The sequence below is a fragment of the Melozone crissalis genome, unplaced genomic scaffold (assembly GCF_028551555.1).
Source record: "Melozone crissalis strain CALT ecotype California unplaced genomic scaffold, PUWL_Pcris_2 ptg000023l_1, whole genome shotgun sequence".
Lineage (NCBI taxonomy): Eukaryota > Metazoa > Chordata > Aves > Passeriformes > Passerellidae > Melozone > Melozone crissalis.
Genome location: NW_026535801.1, coordinates 3220444 through 3236788, shown reverse-complemented (window position 1 = coordinate 3236788; position 16345 = coordinate 3220444). Strand labels below are relative to the sequence as shown.

General features: G+C 48.3%; 1 protein-coding gene across 1 annotated transcript; it reads left to right on the top strand.

The window, feature by feature from the left end:
* The first annotated feature begins 9216 nt into the window (after positions 1-9216).
* COPS8 (COP9 signalosome subunit 8) lies at positions 9217-16139 on the top strand. Its single transcript, XM_054277928.1, has 8 exons — positions 9217-9332; positions 10144-10214; positions 10952-11000; positions 11148-11280; positions 12116-12223; positions 12873-12935; positions 14098-14139; positions 14784-16139. Exons 1-8 carry the CDS (start codon positions 9255-9257, stop codon positions 14861-14863), a joined length of 624 nt encoding a protein of 207 aa, XP_054133903.1. The 5' UTR covers positions 9217-9254; the 3' UTR covers positions 14864-16139.
* The last annotated feature ends 206 nt before the right edge of the window (positions 16140-16345 follow it).

Sequence of the window (16345 nt, the reverse complement as noted above, 5' to 3'; positions counted from 1 at the left end):
CCCACCCTTGGAGCTTTGTTCAATCTCCTTCTAAATCCCTTTGCTCCTCATCCCCATCTTAGTCCCTCGATGCATCTGATGGTGCTCAGTCCATGTATGAGCTGTGCAGAATGGAGATTATTAAATTGATTGCTGATTATCAAAATTACGTCACATTCAATGCCACAAAATCCTGGAGAAAATGTCACAGCCCCACTCCCACAGTCCCAGCAACTTCACAGAATCCCAGACTGGTTTAGATTGGAAGGGACCTTAAAGATCACCCAGCTCCACCCCTGCCATGGCAGGGACACCTTCCACTGTCCCATGTTGTTCCAAGCCCCATCCAACCTGGCCTTGGGCACCGCCAGGGATCCAGGGGCAGCCACAGCCACTCTGGGAATTCCATTCCAGGGCCTGTCCACCCTCCCAGGGAACAATTCCACCCCACCATCCCACCTAGCCCTGCTTCCAGGCAGTGGGAAGCCGTTCCCCCTTGTCCTGGCACTCCATGCTTGTAGAACCTGGTTCTGCCAGAGGCTCTGCCCAGCTTGTGGACTCTGTGTCTGTACCTTTTCCTTTTGCTGTCCTTCACCTTTTCTTTCCTGAGAAAACACAATTTTCCATAAAATCGCGGTCTCACCCAGGGCCAACCGGCCATCCCATCCTTCCCAGGAGAAATAATTAAGGAATGAAACCTGATTGTGCCAGAGATAAAGGTACACCCAAAATATTTCTAGATTTGAGGGGCAGATTTGCACTTGCCTGAGGTATTGCAAACGATATTGCAGAAAATAAGGAAAAATTCCCAGCTCAGCACACAAAACACAGCCCCAAAGAGCTGAGCAGGTCAGGAGGATTTTTGTCTGACACCCCATCCCTCTTAACAGGCAAAGATCTGCTGTGCTTGATGGAAAAGTCACACTTCAGCTAAACAAAACCTCTTCCAGGGTGAGTTTTCACTCCCTGAGATTCAAAATACTTGTCAGGAAGGATGAAGTTTGTTATGAACCCAAAACTTCTCTAATGAAAAACTTTTGCTCTCCTCTCACAGCCAGCGAGGACGGTCGCCGGAGGCAAGGGAGGATGCCTGGGATGTGTCAGCAAGAGATCCCACCCTTCTGCACCCAGGAGCCCAGGGAAAATCCTGTTGGATCATGGTGAAAAATGTGTTTTTTCCCATTAGTGGAAGATGTCTTTGCCTTTCTTTCTTGGATTTCCTTTCTTCTGGGTTTTTCCTTGGAAAAAAGAGGTGGGGGAGAAATGGATTTGAGGGTTTTACCTGGGAAATGATGTCTGGAATAAATTTTGGAGACCAAACTGAGCCATGAGAGAGGGTGGAGAGGAGCTTCCAGGTCCTGGTGGCCACAACCCTTCTCCTGGCACTTGTTTGATCCCCATCCAGACCTTCCCACCAGCAAGGGAACAGGGTAGGACCCTCTCACCACCACCACAGTCTGTAACAGCAGGAATAACAGCACCTCCCACCAAGCACAACCAGGCTGAAGAAAAGCTCCTGCAAAATTACGGTCCTCAAGGGGTGTGGGATCATTGCCTTGGGGAGTGGGACACTGGGAACATCCTCTCCTCCCAGCTTAGGAAGCCACCAAGCAATGGGAAGTGACCTCCCCATCCCAAGAGCTCTGATAGCCTGGGGTGTGCCTGCCTGTGCCATGAAATATTCATTCTGTGTGACATCCCTGATGGCTTTTCCAACTTGTTTCTCTCCCCACTCCTTGTTTTATATCCACTTCTTTTCCTTTTCAGAACCGCCTTATTCCGGAAATTATGGGAAAAGTGTGGCAAAAAATCCAGAAGGGGTTTTTAACTTTGTTTTAAGAAGTACTTCCCCCCCTTGCCATCCTGCTGACAAAGACCCTCTTAGGATTCTGTGATTTGTGAAAATTTACAGCAGACTGTGGGGTGCAGCATCACACTGGCTTCTTTCAAATTCAGAGGAATGCAGAATCTGGTTTGAGGATTCTTACAGCCTAACTGCTGGGAGTTATTCTGGTATTTTCTAGCTTACACCATGCAGATTTGAGCCAATCCTTGGAAAGCAAAGAGCAAACAAGCAACACATTTTCTCTTACAGTATCACCAAAGTATCTCCTCAGAAGGAGCTCCACAGAATCATTTAGCCTGGAAAAGTCCAAGCTGTGCCCAATCCCCACCTCAACACCCAGCCCAGAGCACTGAGTGCCCCATCCAGGCCTTCCTTGGACACCTCCAGGGATGGGCACTCCAACACCTCCATGGGCAGCCCCTTCTGATGCCTGATCACCCTTTCCATGGAGAAATTCCTCCTGCTGTCCAGCCTGAAACCCCTCTGGGACAGCTTGAGGCCGTTTCTTGTTGTCTTGTGTCACTGGTTACCTGGAGAGGAGGCCAACCCCACCTGGCTCCAATCCTCAGCTCCTCCTGGGCCAGGATCCTTGTGTGGGATGCAGAGACCTCATCTCACTCAGAACTGCAAGTGTCCCCTCTCTGGAGTGCCCAGTATTGTCTGCTGCTGCATCCATATGTTTGGTGTTCCAGGGTTCCCTGGGAGACCTTTGGGGTGCCACAGAGGGAAATGCATCTCGTAAAACCATTCCTAAATCTTGCCTTGTCCTCATAAAAGAAAATTACGAGTCTTTGTGGATGGGATGAGGCAGTGGGAAGTTGCAGATGGAGCTGATGGTGCTGGTGAGGATTTTTTGCCTGCACAGAGCTCTGTGCAAACCAGGAGCATTTGCAGAAGGGGAAACTGAGGCACAGCACAGCCGCTGTCCTGCCGTGCCAAACCAACCCAAACATGGGATCAACCCTTTTTTCCCAACCCCAAGCCAATGCTTTCCATGTGCCTTCACCCAGACCCCTCCTGAGGGATGCCCATTACTGAGAGATGCCTGCATCCCTTTGCCTCCAGCTGGGGATGGGGACCAGTGTTTGGCTCTGTGCCTCCCATCCATGGGAAGTTCCTTAAAAAAGCCCTCCCTCGATCAGATTTGCTCCCAGGCCGTGTTTATAGGGAAGGAAGCACGGGCTGCATTGCCAGAGCCCTCTGGCTGGCTGTGCTCTGCTCCCCAGCCTTTTTAGGGATCCCTCCTGGATGGTGCGTGTAAATCGGACCAGGCTCCGTGAAATGCGATTCGTGCCCCTCGGGAAGGGAGCCCGGCGGCAGGGCCGGCGGGGAGGGAGGGACGGACGGACGGACGGACGGACGGACGGACGGATGGAAGGACGGACGGACGGACGGACAGGTGGCCGCGGGCTGTGAGGAAGGGGCCGTAACGAGGCGCCGCGGACACAAGCTCCCCTTTGTTCGGGTGTTACTGGAGCAGGAGAGCGGCTGCGGGAGAGCTCTTGGCACAGCTGCCCGAGCTCCTGCCCCGGCGGAGATCAAAGCCCGCCTTGCTAATCGCGGCTTTCACTGCGCCCGCCCGATTCTGCCGTCCCGGTGCCTTTGGAGCGGGACAGGTGCTCTTTAACACGCGTGCCATCACGGGGGATTAGGCATTGAAAAGAGACACGGCACCGGGGGCATCGCGCTGCCGGTGAAGGGAGGGATGCTGAGCCGAGCAGGGAGGTTCCTGCAGGAGAGTCTGCCGCCCTGGCACGGAAGAGGGTGGGGGATTGACGGGGGTAGCACGGAGGGAGACGAGAGATCTCTGCAGCCAGGTCGTGGAACTTGGGGTTTATTGTAAAGGGCCTGGCTGCAGGGCCCTGCTGGGATTTGGGGTTCATTGCAAAGGGCCTGGGTGCAGGGGCTTTTGGGATTTGGGGTTTATTTCAAAGGGCCTGGGTGCAGGGCCCTGCTGGGATTTGGGGTTTATTGCAAAGGGCCTGGGTGCAGGGCCCTGCTGGGATTTGGGGTTTATTGCAAAGGGCCTGGGTGCAGGGCCCTGCTGGGATTTGGGGTTTATTGCAAAGGGCCTGGGTGCAGGGCCCTGCTGGGAGCTGCCAGCCGCAGCTCAGAGCAGGCCTGAGAGAAGAGAGGGGGAGAGAGGATGACTGAGAGGGTAAGAGAGTAAAAGGGGAAGAGCGTAAAAGGCAAGAGCTAAGAGACAAGAGGTATGAGCGCGAACTTCCCGTTACAATACAATAAATCATCCTCTGTGTTGAATATTCTGATTCTCACTAACCAATCTAGTACAATATACAAATCCTATAGCATTTATATACAGCCTGTAAGAATCACTACACTACCATACTGTGCTACATTTTAAACTCTAAAAGCTACTCTTTGGGCCCCTTCTGCCAAGCTGGCGGGGTCTGCTGCACCCTTGGAGCTGCCTGCAAACAGAGGGTGTTGTTCCATCAAAAGGGGATTACCTTCAGCTGGCCACACCATTGTTTTCCAGTTGTTCAGTAACTAAAGGATCTCAAAACTTGCTTTCATTTCAATCTCGCTTATAGTTTCTATATTCTCAAAATCTTTTGCCAGACAATCATATTTATAAGGCTTTCCTGTTTCATCTTCCCCAACAAGGGGGAAAGGAGGAACAACCCTGGGTGAGCCCTGTGCATCCCATCCTGGTGAAAGGGCATCGCTGGAGAGGGGCTCCTGCACTGGGATGCTCCATCCTCAAATTCCCCAGCTGGAGCAGGGAGTGCTCACTCCATCCCCCAGATGCTTCCTCACTGCACCAGGGACCTTCCCCAGTTCATACCCTCCAAAATCCCTGTTGGACCAGGGACCCAGCTGCTCCATTCCTTAAATGCCCCAGCTGGAGCAGAGATCCTCCATCCCCCAATCACCCTGTGCTTGACCTGGGATTGTCCCACTCCATTCCCCAAAATATCCCATGCTGGATGCTTGATCCCACCCTACAATGGACCAGGAATCCCCACTCTCTCTTTATCCCCTGGAATTTGGGGGCTTTCAGAGATTTCAAGCGAGGGAACCCCGTGGTGGAGAAACAGTCAAGAGAAGAGCTGTTACATTGCTCAAAGGTACCACAGCTCCTTTCCACAGAGGATTAAAGTATGTGGAGAGCAAGAACTGCTGGCCCAGGAGCCAGGGAGGGGACAGAAATTTGGCTGAGGATCCCAGAGAACAAAGCAAAAACAGGAAAATGCACAGACGAGCCTGGAAAGTCACGAAAACAAAGTTTAGGTTAAATACACAGAGGGTCTCTTATCCCCCTGGCAGGTTAAGGAAGGGCATCCTTTGCCTGCAGAGCCTGTGGCAGAACCAGCTCCTGGTTACTCACAGTGAAGGCAAGAGGAGGGGATGGAGGTGGACAGAAAGGGGCTCAGCCACCCCCAAATCTCAGCTCTGGGGGAGGTTTGCTCCAGAGGAGCAGCAGAAGGACACAGAGCCCCACGGGCAAGGACAGCTTGAGGGTGGGAAACCCTCATCACTTCCTGCTACTCTGGTCACTTTTTGGTCTCCTATACATCCTTCAAGCTCCTCAGCCTCTCTGATTTAGGGGTTTTTTTTAACCTTTACTTCATAGAATTACAGAATTATAGGATGGTTTGGAAGGGACCTTAAAGCCCATCCCATTCCAGTTCCATGTGCAGGGACACCTTTCACAATCCCAGGTTGCTCCAAGTCCCATCCAAATCTGACCTTGGACACTTCCAGGGATCCAGGGGCAGCCACAGCTGCTCTGGGCACCCTGTGCCAGATATTTATACCACCATGCTGGAGTATAAACCTCTAGAATTGAGACCTTGGGTGTGAGCTGAAAAATCAGGCATGAGGACAGCAGGAAAGAAAAAAAAAGGAAAACGTAATATCCCAAATATCCCAGATAGCTTCTTGTTTATTGGAGTTGAAACCAACGCCCCTGTGGAAATGCAATAGATTTAAAAGCTTGTTTGGGGAAAAGCAATGATCATTTCCCACTGGCTGCTCACAGCTTCCTTTTGTGGGTGCAGCTCCTAAAAACCAGGCGTTTTCCCCTTTGATGTCATGGAAGGAAATACCCTTCCGTGTTTGGATCCAGCTTTTTTTGCTCAGCTCAGCCCTGCTAATGCCAGTCAGGCTGTTGAGGGAATGGGAAGGGTGTGGGGAGGTTCAGCTTGACCCTTTAGCACTGTTTTCTTTATCTTTCACATTAAATTGCTGTCCCATTGTTCCATATCACCCCTTGCATCTTAATTTCCCCATCAAGAGCCTTTTGTTCCCCTGCAAAGCTTTGGAAGCAGATGAGAAAGGGAAACCACTTGCAATCATCTTTCCAGAGGGTCCCTCCAGATCACAGGCAGCAGCACATGGAAACGACCGGGAAAATGAAGCCCTGTCACGAAAATCTCTGCTAATTTTTCTTGGAAATGCCTTGGTATTGCTTTGAAAGCTACTTGGGATTGTCCAGGATGGCAGACCTGGGATCCATTTCCCTCCCTGCTTTAAAATTCATGCAAGGCACAAACGAGTTGCTGAGATCTTCCTGCCATCATCACCAGGAGCTGAATAAAAATCACATTAAAGTTACTTTACACTCCTGCAGCAGCAGCAGCTGGCGGCCAGTGTCTTTAAGTGCTTTTTGAGCCCATGGGCCAAAGAATAATCAGGATGCTGTCAAGTCAAGGAGCCTTCCTGTTAATTTAAGGTGGTTAGCTTTGCCAGTGGGATAGATTTTCCAACGTGCTCAGCTATTTTATGAGCCTGGCCTCTTCTTTTGGTGTCTGAATTGAGGAGAAACTCCTGAGTGAAATAAATGACCCTTGATTTTCTGGGATGCTGGCTCGGGCAGTCTCCATCACTGTCCAGAGGTCCTGGATGATGCCACCATAGCGAGGCCAGGCTCCAAACAACCCCAGGAACATCTTCCAAACCTCCCGGATTTATAACAACCCTGAAAATACAACAAATCTGCTGTATTTTACCTTGGTGACCCGAAAAGAAGTGTATTCCTTCCCTTCTGGCATGTTTCCTCCCTGGAAATGTTGCCACAGCCTTAAACAGCTTTGGAAAAGGGGGGAAAAGAGAGAGGGGTAGGATGCTTGGGAAAGGGTGGGTTCTGGCTAATTCTATGCCAAGGAATTGCCTCCAGAGAGGGGCTGGTGCATTTGGGAGGCTCGTCTCAGCACAGTGGGAAGCAACACTTCCTCCGGTGTTCCAAAAGAAAAGTGAAAAGTAAAGTGAAATATTAAAAAAAATAAATAAAAAAAATTTTAAAAACCCGATTTTCCTCCAAATAGAGTCTCTTGGGCGGAAAGGACAGCGGGATGTGCGGATGTCCAGCTCCCTTGGATTTTTCGGCACTTTCTCTTGCAGCTAGTGCCCTCTTGAGGAAAACTCTCCTCTATTCCGTCTTTACAGGGCTTTTTTCCCCCACGAATGAAGTGATGTCCCTGCGGGGAGCAGGAGCGCAGCCAGGGGCTGCGATTCTGCCCAGGCCCAGCACAGCCGTCGGTGCCAGCTCATGCCTTCCCACCAGGAAGGAGGATGGCATGGGGATGTGGGATGGCATCCCCCCAGGACACAAACCCTTCCCAACTCCACGTGTTCCCGGTGGCAATGCTGTGACCCCAGCCCCGAGGGAAGGTCCCCCACCGGCACCATCACAAGCTGCCGCCCTCCCCGCCTCCCGAAAACGCCAGATAATTGGGAATGGGAGCAAAAGGTGAGGACAGCGCTCCTCTCAGATGTCCCAATGTCAAAGCACAGAGCTGGCGGCAACAAAGGGCCGTGGGGATCGATGCGGCTGGCGGGGACGGGAGCGGGATGAGAGGCTGCTTCCCGGGAAAAGCGATGCCTGAGCCGGCGGAGCAGCAGTGCCATCGCCTGGAGCCCTCCTCCAAGATGCTGGTGCCTCGGGCGAGTCCCAAAAGAGAACGCAAACACGCCTTAGTTTTGTTTTTCCACAGCCAAAACCTCACCGTGCAGCGCGGGGACTCCATGGCAAAGGGATCGGGGTTTGCGCCGCTCTTCCTTTATTTCACCCCAAAAGCGTGGGGAACGCGGGAGTTTTGCAGCTCTTGAGCACGGCTTGGGAAAACTCCCTGCTTGAAGGATAAATGGTTTGGGGAATGATTTTTAGGGCAGTGCTGGGGATGGAGGGTGGTGGGAAGCGCTGGGGTCAGGCGTTGTTCAAAGAATATGGGGCCGAGGATGATGGTGGAAAGCAAATCTGTTGTATCAGAAAGCAAAGTTTTGCAGAAAAGGAGCCCTTCGGGTTGATTTTACCCTAAAAATATAAATTTACATCAGTAACAACAGAGATTTGGAGACAATCTTGCCATTTCCCCTTACTTTCTATGCCTCAAACTGGAATGCAAAGACATCCAAGCCATAAATGGGGCTCCTGAACTCAATTCTGGGGAAAGGTGGGCAGGGCTGGGGGTCCTGGTGCTGGATGGGACGATGGGGAGCCATGGAAAGGCAATGGCCGAGGGGCAGTTCCACCTCTAAGACAGCACCAGTGCTGTTAAAGTGCTGGTTTAGCATATTGTGGGCTCTTTTATAGGATATAAAATACCTGTGCTTTTATCTATCTATCTATCTGTCTGTCTATCTATCTATCTATCTATCTATCTATATCTATATGTGTATATATATATAAGCACAGGTAGACATGCATTGCTGTACATATATTGAATATTTATTGGGTATATATGGGAGCTGTGTCAGGGGAGGTTGAGGCCAGATGTTGGGATAAAGGATGAGCTCTGAACAGGCTCCCCGGGGAATGGTGACATTCCCAAGGCTGCCAGGGCCTAAGGAATGTTTGGACAAGGCAAAGGCTGGGATTGCTGGGGTGTCTGTGCAGGTCCTGGGGTGGGACTTGATGATCCTTGTGGGTTAACTCAGGATATTCCATGGTCCTGTTGCCAGCAGCAAGCAGGGGTTTTACAGGAAACAAAGATAAGGGAATCTACCTGTAAAACTGCTTCTAAATGCCACCACAAACAGGCACAGAGTGAGAAAAGCAATTCCTACCCCTTGAGAACAGCCCTTATGGAATAAAGGATGGAAGGTGCCCGTCTCACACATGACAAATACGCCCGTCTCCCATGACAAATACGGAGGGAAAACCGAGCGTATTGCACGCCAATCACAGTCATTTCTTTTTATGACGCGGAAACTTTGCTTATTTCACAGAAAACAAATGGCTTTTGAAACACCGCCACCCTCAGGCGCCGCGCTCCGCCCTCAGCCCCTCACGGACCGTGGCCACGCCCTTGGCTCAAGCCACGCCCCCATGGGTCAGGCCACGCCCCCCGCGCAGTCCTCCAGGAGCACAGAGAGGCGGGCGGAAAGCGCTGAGGGCACGGCGGAAGTGACGTCAGGGCGCGGGCGCCTGCAGCGGGCGGGCGGGAGGCGCCGTGAGGGGAAGATGCCGGTGGCGGTGATGGCCGAGAGCTCCGGGAGCTTCAGGCGGCTCCTGGAGCAGTGCGAGACGCAGGAGCTGGAGGTGCCGCGGGGCGGGTCTGGGTCTGTCTGTGTGTCTGTGTCGGTGCGTGGGCCTGTGTGCGAGCGGGGGAGGGCACAGGGTTTGAGCTGGCCCCTTGGGCTCCTCAGAAAGGCGCAGGCTGCACAGAAATGGGTGTTTCTGCGTAATTATTCGCGTCGTTTCGGAGGGAGTACGAGGCAGGGGGAGTTTGTGGGTTTCAGTCCTTCTCGTGGCTGAGGAAAGGAAAATATTGATCAGGGAGTGGAGCCCTGAGGCAGGCTCGGGGAATTGCCCTCGGACCGAGTTTTGCTGTGGCAGCTTTCACTGGAAGCTCCCTCCGTGCTGCTTTACCTTCCCCTGCCCCTTGATAAAAGGCTGAAAATTGGAAATCTTGGCAGTTTTCAAAATTATACAGCTTTTTTTAGATTGCTCGTTTGTTTCCTCCTTGTTAGCTCTGCTGAAGCGTGGCAGGGGCCAAAGCTTAGCTTGAGGTGTTTGGGAGGGACAGAGAGGCTTTGCTGCGGTGGAGTGGCCTGAGCTGAAGCTAAACGAAGCCAGGGGTTAATTAACAGGGGTAAATAAATAGGGATTAATTTAATTTCATTTTCAACAGCTGCAACTTTCATGAGCATAGGAAGTTGGAAGATGTAGGTTTATTTACTTCCCCCCCCAAAAAAATTGCACAGGCCTGTTACGTGATGTGAAAAAAAAAAAAAAAAAAAAAGTCAGTCATCTTGGAGTGTTCAGTTTATATAAAACTTGCCTTCCTGCTGTGTTTTGTTTCATACCCCTCTTTCAAATCTGCAGCCCTGTGTTGTGTGCTTGTTTTCAGGCCCCTGGAGGGATTGCCACGCCCCTGGTGTATGGGCAGCTGCTGGCTCTGTACCTGCTGCACAACGACATGTGAGTGGCTTGTCCCAGCCTGGGACACTGGCTGTGTCACCAGCACACTGGGAAGGGGCTCTGTGATTAATGAAAGTGCTGGTTTTGCAAAGAAACAATGACAGTGCTCCTGGGGATGGAGTCTCTTTCACCCCTTGAGCTGACAGGCATGCTGTTCTCCTTTCTTCCCCTGGGGAAATTTGGGAATAAAGTTCCTTCAGTGGTGAAACTGGCTCCTCTGGGAAGTGTTGAACATTTCAGGGTTTTGTTTTGTAGCCGTTCAGGGCTGTGTTTGTTTTGGGTTGGATTTGGGGGTGTTTTGGTTTTGTTTTGTTTTGGGTTGGATTTGTTCCTTCAGTTTAAACTCCAGCAGGATAACTCTGGCCCATCCCTGTAAAAAATGAGAGATGCTGTTGGCTTGAAGGAGCTAAACCTGCAGGAATCCCTGGGAATTTGCTCTGGGGCATTATTCCATGTCCCTGTGTGTACTTAATGCACTGAACTTGAGGTTTTAGGGAGAGAATGCTTTCCCAAATTGGTGTTAAATGAGGCAATCCATGAACTGTTGGTTGTGTTGCAGCAGCCCAGGGTTGCCTGCTGGAGGGCAGCTCTGCTTTCCCACCTCAGTGTCCCATATTCCTTCCTGGAAATGATATTTTTAAAGCACTGAGAGCGTTCATCACAGCATCTGGGCAAACCTTGTGGTGTCTCTTTGTGACTGAGTAGTATTTTTAATATTTTTATTTACTTATTTTTAGGAATAATGCGCGTTATCTCTGGAAAAGAATCCCTCCTGCTATCAAATCTGTAAGTACTGGGCCAAATTCACCTCAGAAACCTGCTGGTTTTGTTGCACTGCAATGTTCCCTGAAAACTTGGGGGTGGGAATGGGTTTATGCATAAGGATTTTCTTCTGGATTGACACTGGGATTTGGGTTTTTTTGGTCACAACAGGCAAATGCTGAGCTCGGTGCAGTTTGGTCAGTGGGACAAAGAATCTGGCAGAGGGACTTCCCAGGGATCTACACAGCAATCAGTGCACATCAGTGGTCTGAGACCATCCAGCCCATCATGGAAGCACTCAGAGGTAAGGCTGAGCTCCTGTGGGAGCAGGGAACTGCCTGGAATCATTTGTTATTTGCTCCAGCAGAAACAAATTGTTCATTGTGAAAAATCAGGACAACTGCTGCCAAGGTTTTGTGGGTTTTACTAAAAGGTTTTCAGGTGTTGGGTGTAAATTAAAAGCTCTGCAAAACCTTGTAGAAGCAACTAAATTGGTCTTAGTAGGATTTTGTTTCTGTGTATTCTTTGACACTGAGTTTTCATAAACCATGTGGTTTGTTCTGTAAGAGCAGAACAGACCATAAATCACCCAGTTTTATGAGAATCACCCAGTTTTATCAGACTTCTAACCAGGGAACTTGGCTTGGCATTTCAGAACCTTGTAGGAGTTACAAGGTGATTTTTCTGTGTTTTCCATTCTGTGTAATGGTAGCATGCAGACTCTTGCTCCTAGAGGGCAGTGCAGGCTGCTGAAAGGAGATGTTCTGCCAAACGAGTTCTCTGTAGCTTGAGGAACATTTCTTTGCTTTTTAGATGGCACTAATTATTAACTAATTGCTGGCACGTTGCCAGCAGAGAATGCCATCAGCTGCAGAGTTCCCTGTGCTGCTGCTGGAGCCCAGCGTGCTGCAGGCTGCACTTGCAGGCTCAGGGCAGGCCCTGAGGGGGTTTGCCCTGCCAGAGAACAAGCTGTTGTCTCTTGCTGCTGACTGTGAGCTCTGTCAGGGGAGGGGGAGCTCCTGAAGGGCTCCCTTGAAGGCTGGTAGGGATTTTCCAAAGGTGGTGGAATTGAGGGAATGTTTTCAGGTGTCCCAGCTCTGGAGATGAGTCTCTTGTGTGCTGTGTTCCTCCCTCCCTAGATGCAACCAGGAGAAGAGCCTTTGGACTGGTTTCCCAGGCTTACACATCCATAGTTGCAGATGATTTTGCAGCATTTGTTGGCCTTCCTGTGGAAGAAGCTGTGAAAGGTACTTGGCATTATTCTCTGAGTAATTATTATACTGATAATTGTGGCATTCACATTCTTTAATAAAATCCCTTGACCCAGGATTGTTCTCCTGGGAAGCTGGTGAGCCTCAGAGAAAAGGAAAACAATTCTTCTCTCATTTGCTTCTCCTGTGCTGTGCTCATGTGGAATGTGTTTGGAGATTGTTCACCCACAGGTGATTGTTCCATTGGGCTCTGCTGTGAGTTGTTTTCACTCTTTGGCCAGTCAGGGCCAAGCTGTGTCAGACTCTGGACTGAGTCAGGAGTTTTCATTATTCTGTTTTAGCATTCAGTAAGTGTCCTTTCTGTATTCTTTAGTATAATATAGCATTCTTTAGTATAATATAGTATCATAAATTAATAAATTAGCCATCTGAGAACATGGAGTCAGATGCATCATTCCTGCCCTCGTCAGGGTTGCCAGCATTTACAGTAGACAATAAGCTCAGAGAGCTCTAAGTGATGATAATAAAAATGTATCTACAAATTCTGAGCCTCTTAAGTGACTGGGCAGTGACTGGAGGAAAAAAAATCTTGGTTCTGGATAATGGTTTGATTTTTTTAAAAATTATTTGCTGTTAATTGTCACTCTTTATTCTCCCCTTCTGTCTCTTACAAATGCCTTTCCAGGTGTGCTAGATCAGGGCTGGCAAGCAGACTTTGCAACTCGCATGGTGATGCCTAAAAAGCCAGGTAGGTGGAGCTGTTACTTCTTGAAACATTCAGCATTTTTAGGAATTAGGTGTGAAGTTTTTAATTACAGCTTTGCACAGGATTCTGTTGGATACTTTTTGGACACTCATGCTGCTCATAAACACGGGGCATGTGTAAAACGTGAGGAAGTACAAAGTGGTGGGTTTGGTTTGGACTTACAACAAGTAGTTTGGATTAAGCTACATCCTCACGTGAACTTGTTTAAACAAAAGCAGACAGGATGTGCTGGGATTGCTCCCTCTCCTCCTGCTGCTGGCTCTGCCTCTGTGCAACAGGAACTGGATGACCTCAAATGGTCTTAACCTAATAAAGATGAGTAGAAAATAGACCATCTTGAACCTGAGATTTTTTTTTTCCCCTTCAGGAGAATTAGAACTTCTTCAGGCAGAGATTTAGTGAATCTTTGTCTTCTGAGGAGCTCCAGTTGTTGATATAATTTCCTTTGATTTAAAATCTAAATCTTCTCTTCGCTTTCGTGGTGTTGATTACAGAATGTCTGTTCATGCAAACCATGGTCTGCAGAAATACTTGGCTTTTTTTTTTCTTTTTTCTAAATCTTCACTTTTTCTTAAAAAAAATCACTTTTTTTCTAAATTTGTATCTGGCTGTGGCAAAAATAAATATTAAGATGTAAAAGCAAGATGAAACAACTGTTCTTAAACTGCTCTGTGCAGCTCTGGCAGAAGTAGCCAAATTACAGCATATCCAAAGGGGCAGGACCTGTTAGACTAAGAAATTACATTGTGTGTATGGGCAGAGTTTTTGGGTTTTCAGAGCCCATAGTAAACAGGTGCCAGGTGTGGAAATTTACCCCTAAGGGGCACAAAGCCAACCAGAGCCCTGAGACTTTATATATGAGCAGATGGGGGTTTTATGAACTGGCTGCCAAATGTGCAGAGCTTAAAAGAACTGGGAATTACTTACATGTGGTTTTTATTCCAAAAGTGAGTGCAAGAACTGCTATTCAGGCAAAAGAAAGATTCTTTTGAAGCAGCTGAGCCTTGGGTATTCTGCTTTTTAGTTACAAAGTCAAGTGTGATGAATAAACAGGTTTAATTTTAATTAGCTTTTGATCCATGTTTTGTTGCATAGAACTGGTTAAAACTGTTCCACTGGGCTAATTTTGTATGTTTTTCTCCAGGTGTGCTGGAAGCTTCCTTTAACAGATTTATTCCTTCATCAGGTATTTTTGTTTGTATATAATGGATTTAGCTAAACCTGCACAGTGTCAGCACTGAGTGGGAATTGAGTCCTAGAGAGGTGAATGTTCTCACTGCTCCCCCCCAAAATAGAAAACAGCATCCCACCCCAATCAGGTGCTATGTAAATGTGCTTCTCCCTCTGTCTCCTCACTCCCTCATGTTTTAGCAGTGCCTGAGATTCCTGAGGTTCCCACTTCCACAGCAGAGTTCCTGTGTGTTCTGCTGGTCTGGTCACCCACCAGATCTGTTTGTTTGGAGTCTCCAGGATGGCAGCTTGCAAGGAAAGGAGCAACCATAGAGCTCCAGGAGCTTCCTTCTCAGGGCAGCGTACTGTCAGCCCTCCTTACTCACACTGCAGTGTGTGCAGAGAAATTCTGGAGGCTGCTGACAAGTGGAGCTTGTTGCAGGAGTTTTTGTGGTTAGTAACTCCTGGAGCACTGAATGGTGCAGATAACAGGAATTATGTCCTCTTTGCAGGGAGGAGATACAGTTAAGATCTGTCCCCAGAAGGCTGTTGAAAGTCAGATGCATATAATTTGTTTTCCCTTACTGTTGTGATGGAGGGTACTGCTGGTGGATTTGCTTTCTAAATTTGATTAATGATCCACTTGTTTTATCTTTGCAGAACCTGCTCCAGTCCCACCAATTCCCAATGAGCAGCAGTTGGCCAGATTGACTGACTATGTGGCTTTCCTGGAAAACTGATCACCCTGCTCCTGTGTTCAGAACAACTTGGGAATCCTGTGTACTGACAGTTTTAGATCTAAGATTTATTTTATTCTGTTAAATATTGCAGCATCCCCCACTCAGAAGTGTGAAGTATCCAGTGTATGTCAGCCCCACTCCTGTTTTGCCAAAGCCCAGCTAGCAGTGAAACAATCCTTTACCTCCTGCAATATTTATTCAGTAGGTACACAGCACACACAGCAGTATTACATAGTCTTTTTTTTTTTTTAATTGACTCAAAGCAGGACCTTTTTCAGGTGTGTTAGAAATGGAGAAGAAACAGTTCTCTGGTGAGTACTGCAGTGCTTATCACAGATCTGTTGCATGTGGAACTAGAGGACAGAGAGTGGAAGACTGCCCAGCCTGTATGTACAGAGAAAAATATTTTGATGAAAATGGAAGAAAACAATTTTACAGTAACTCTCTTGCAAATATTTTTGTGGCATATTTAAAATTTATTTTTTTTCTTGTTCCTTCTAGATTGTTAAATCTACTTCTTGTTCTGATGTGAGAAATTTCACATCAGGCATGTTTTTACAGCAGAATATTTGTTTAACAAAGACAAATCTACACTTTGAGGAAGTATTTTGGCTTTTGGAAAGTTTTATTTGAGTGGCGTAGGACACCAGATGTTTTCCTGGGTAACCCTACACCTTGAAACCTGTCATGTCTTGCTCCCTTTCAGTATGCTGGGCCAGGATCTGCAAGAAATAACATTTCTTACCTGTCTTTAGGCTTTCTGGGTTACTTTTGCAGTGATTGGAGAGGAGTTTCAAGGTGAGAGTAGGAGCAGAGCCCAGCTGGGAGGGGGTGATGCACTGGGCTGCAGTGTCAGTTTGAAGAGTAATTCTCTGTGTTAATCTTTGAGCTGAGAGTGGGTTTTGGCAGCAAACATGAATTCTCTTGCTGTTTGTGTTACGTTGGTGAAAAGGCTGTGGAGGAAGAGTGGTGCTTTAAAAGGCAGTGCATGTCTCCATTTGCTTCTCCGCCCTTTCTGAAATCCTATCCAGAGGTTCTGTGGAAGCTGGCAAGTGTGCCCTTGTGTTGTGATTGTTTTTCGAGTGTGCACTGCCTACTGTACATTTTCTTGGTGAGGGGGTGTTAGCAGGGAGGAATTACAAACTGTGCTCTTGCTGCCTTGAGAGCTCCTTTGATATGTAAACACTTTCTCAAAATGATTATTTATTTGAAACCCACCTAAGACTTGGATTGCTAAATTTTTCTTCAGCGATATTAAAGAACATGTTTACACTGACCTTGTGCACTTGAGTTTTTAAATTTTCTGCAGAATAAAGGTCTGGTTTGGTGAGTTTTTAAAATGAATTCTTACTGGCCTCATTTGGAGAGGGCTAGTTAAAGATTACTGCAATATTTTATGCCTCAATAGCTTTGTGTGCAGCAATTGTATGGTGGTGTATTAAAAAACACTGGCACCCCTCAGATGTCTTAAAATATTCCTTG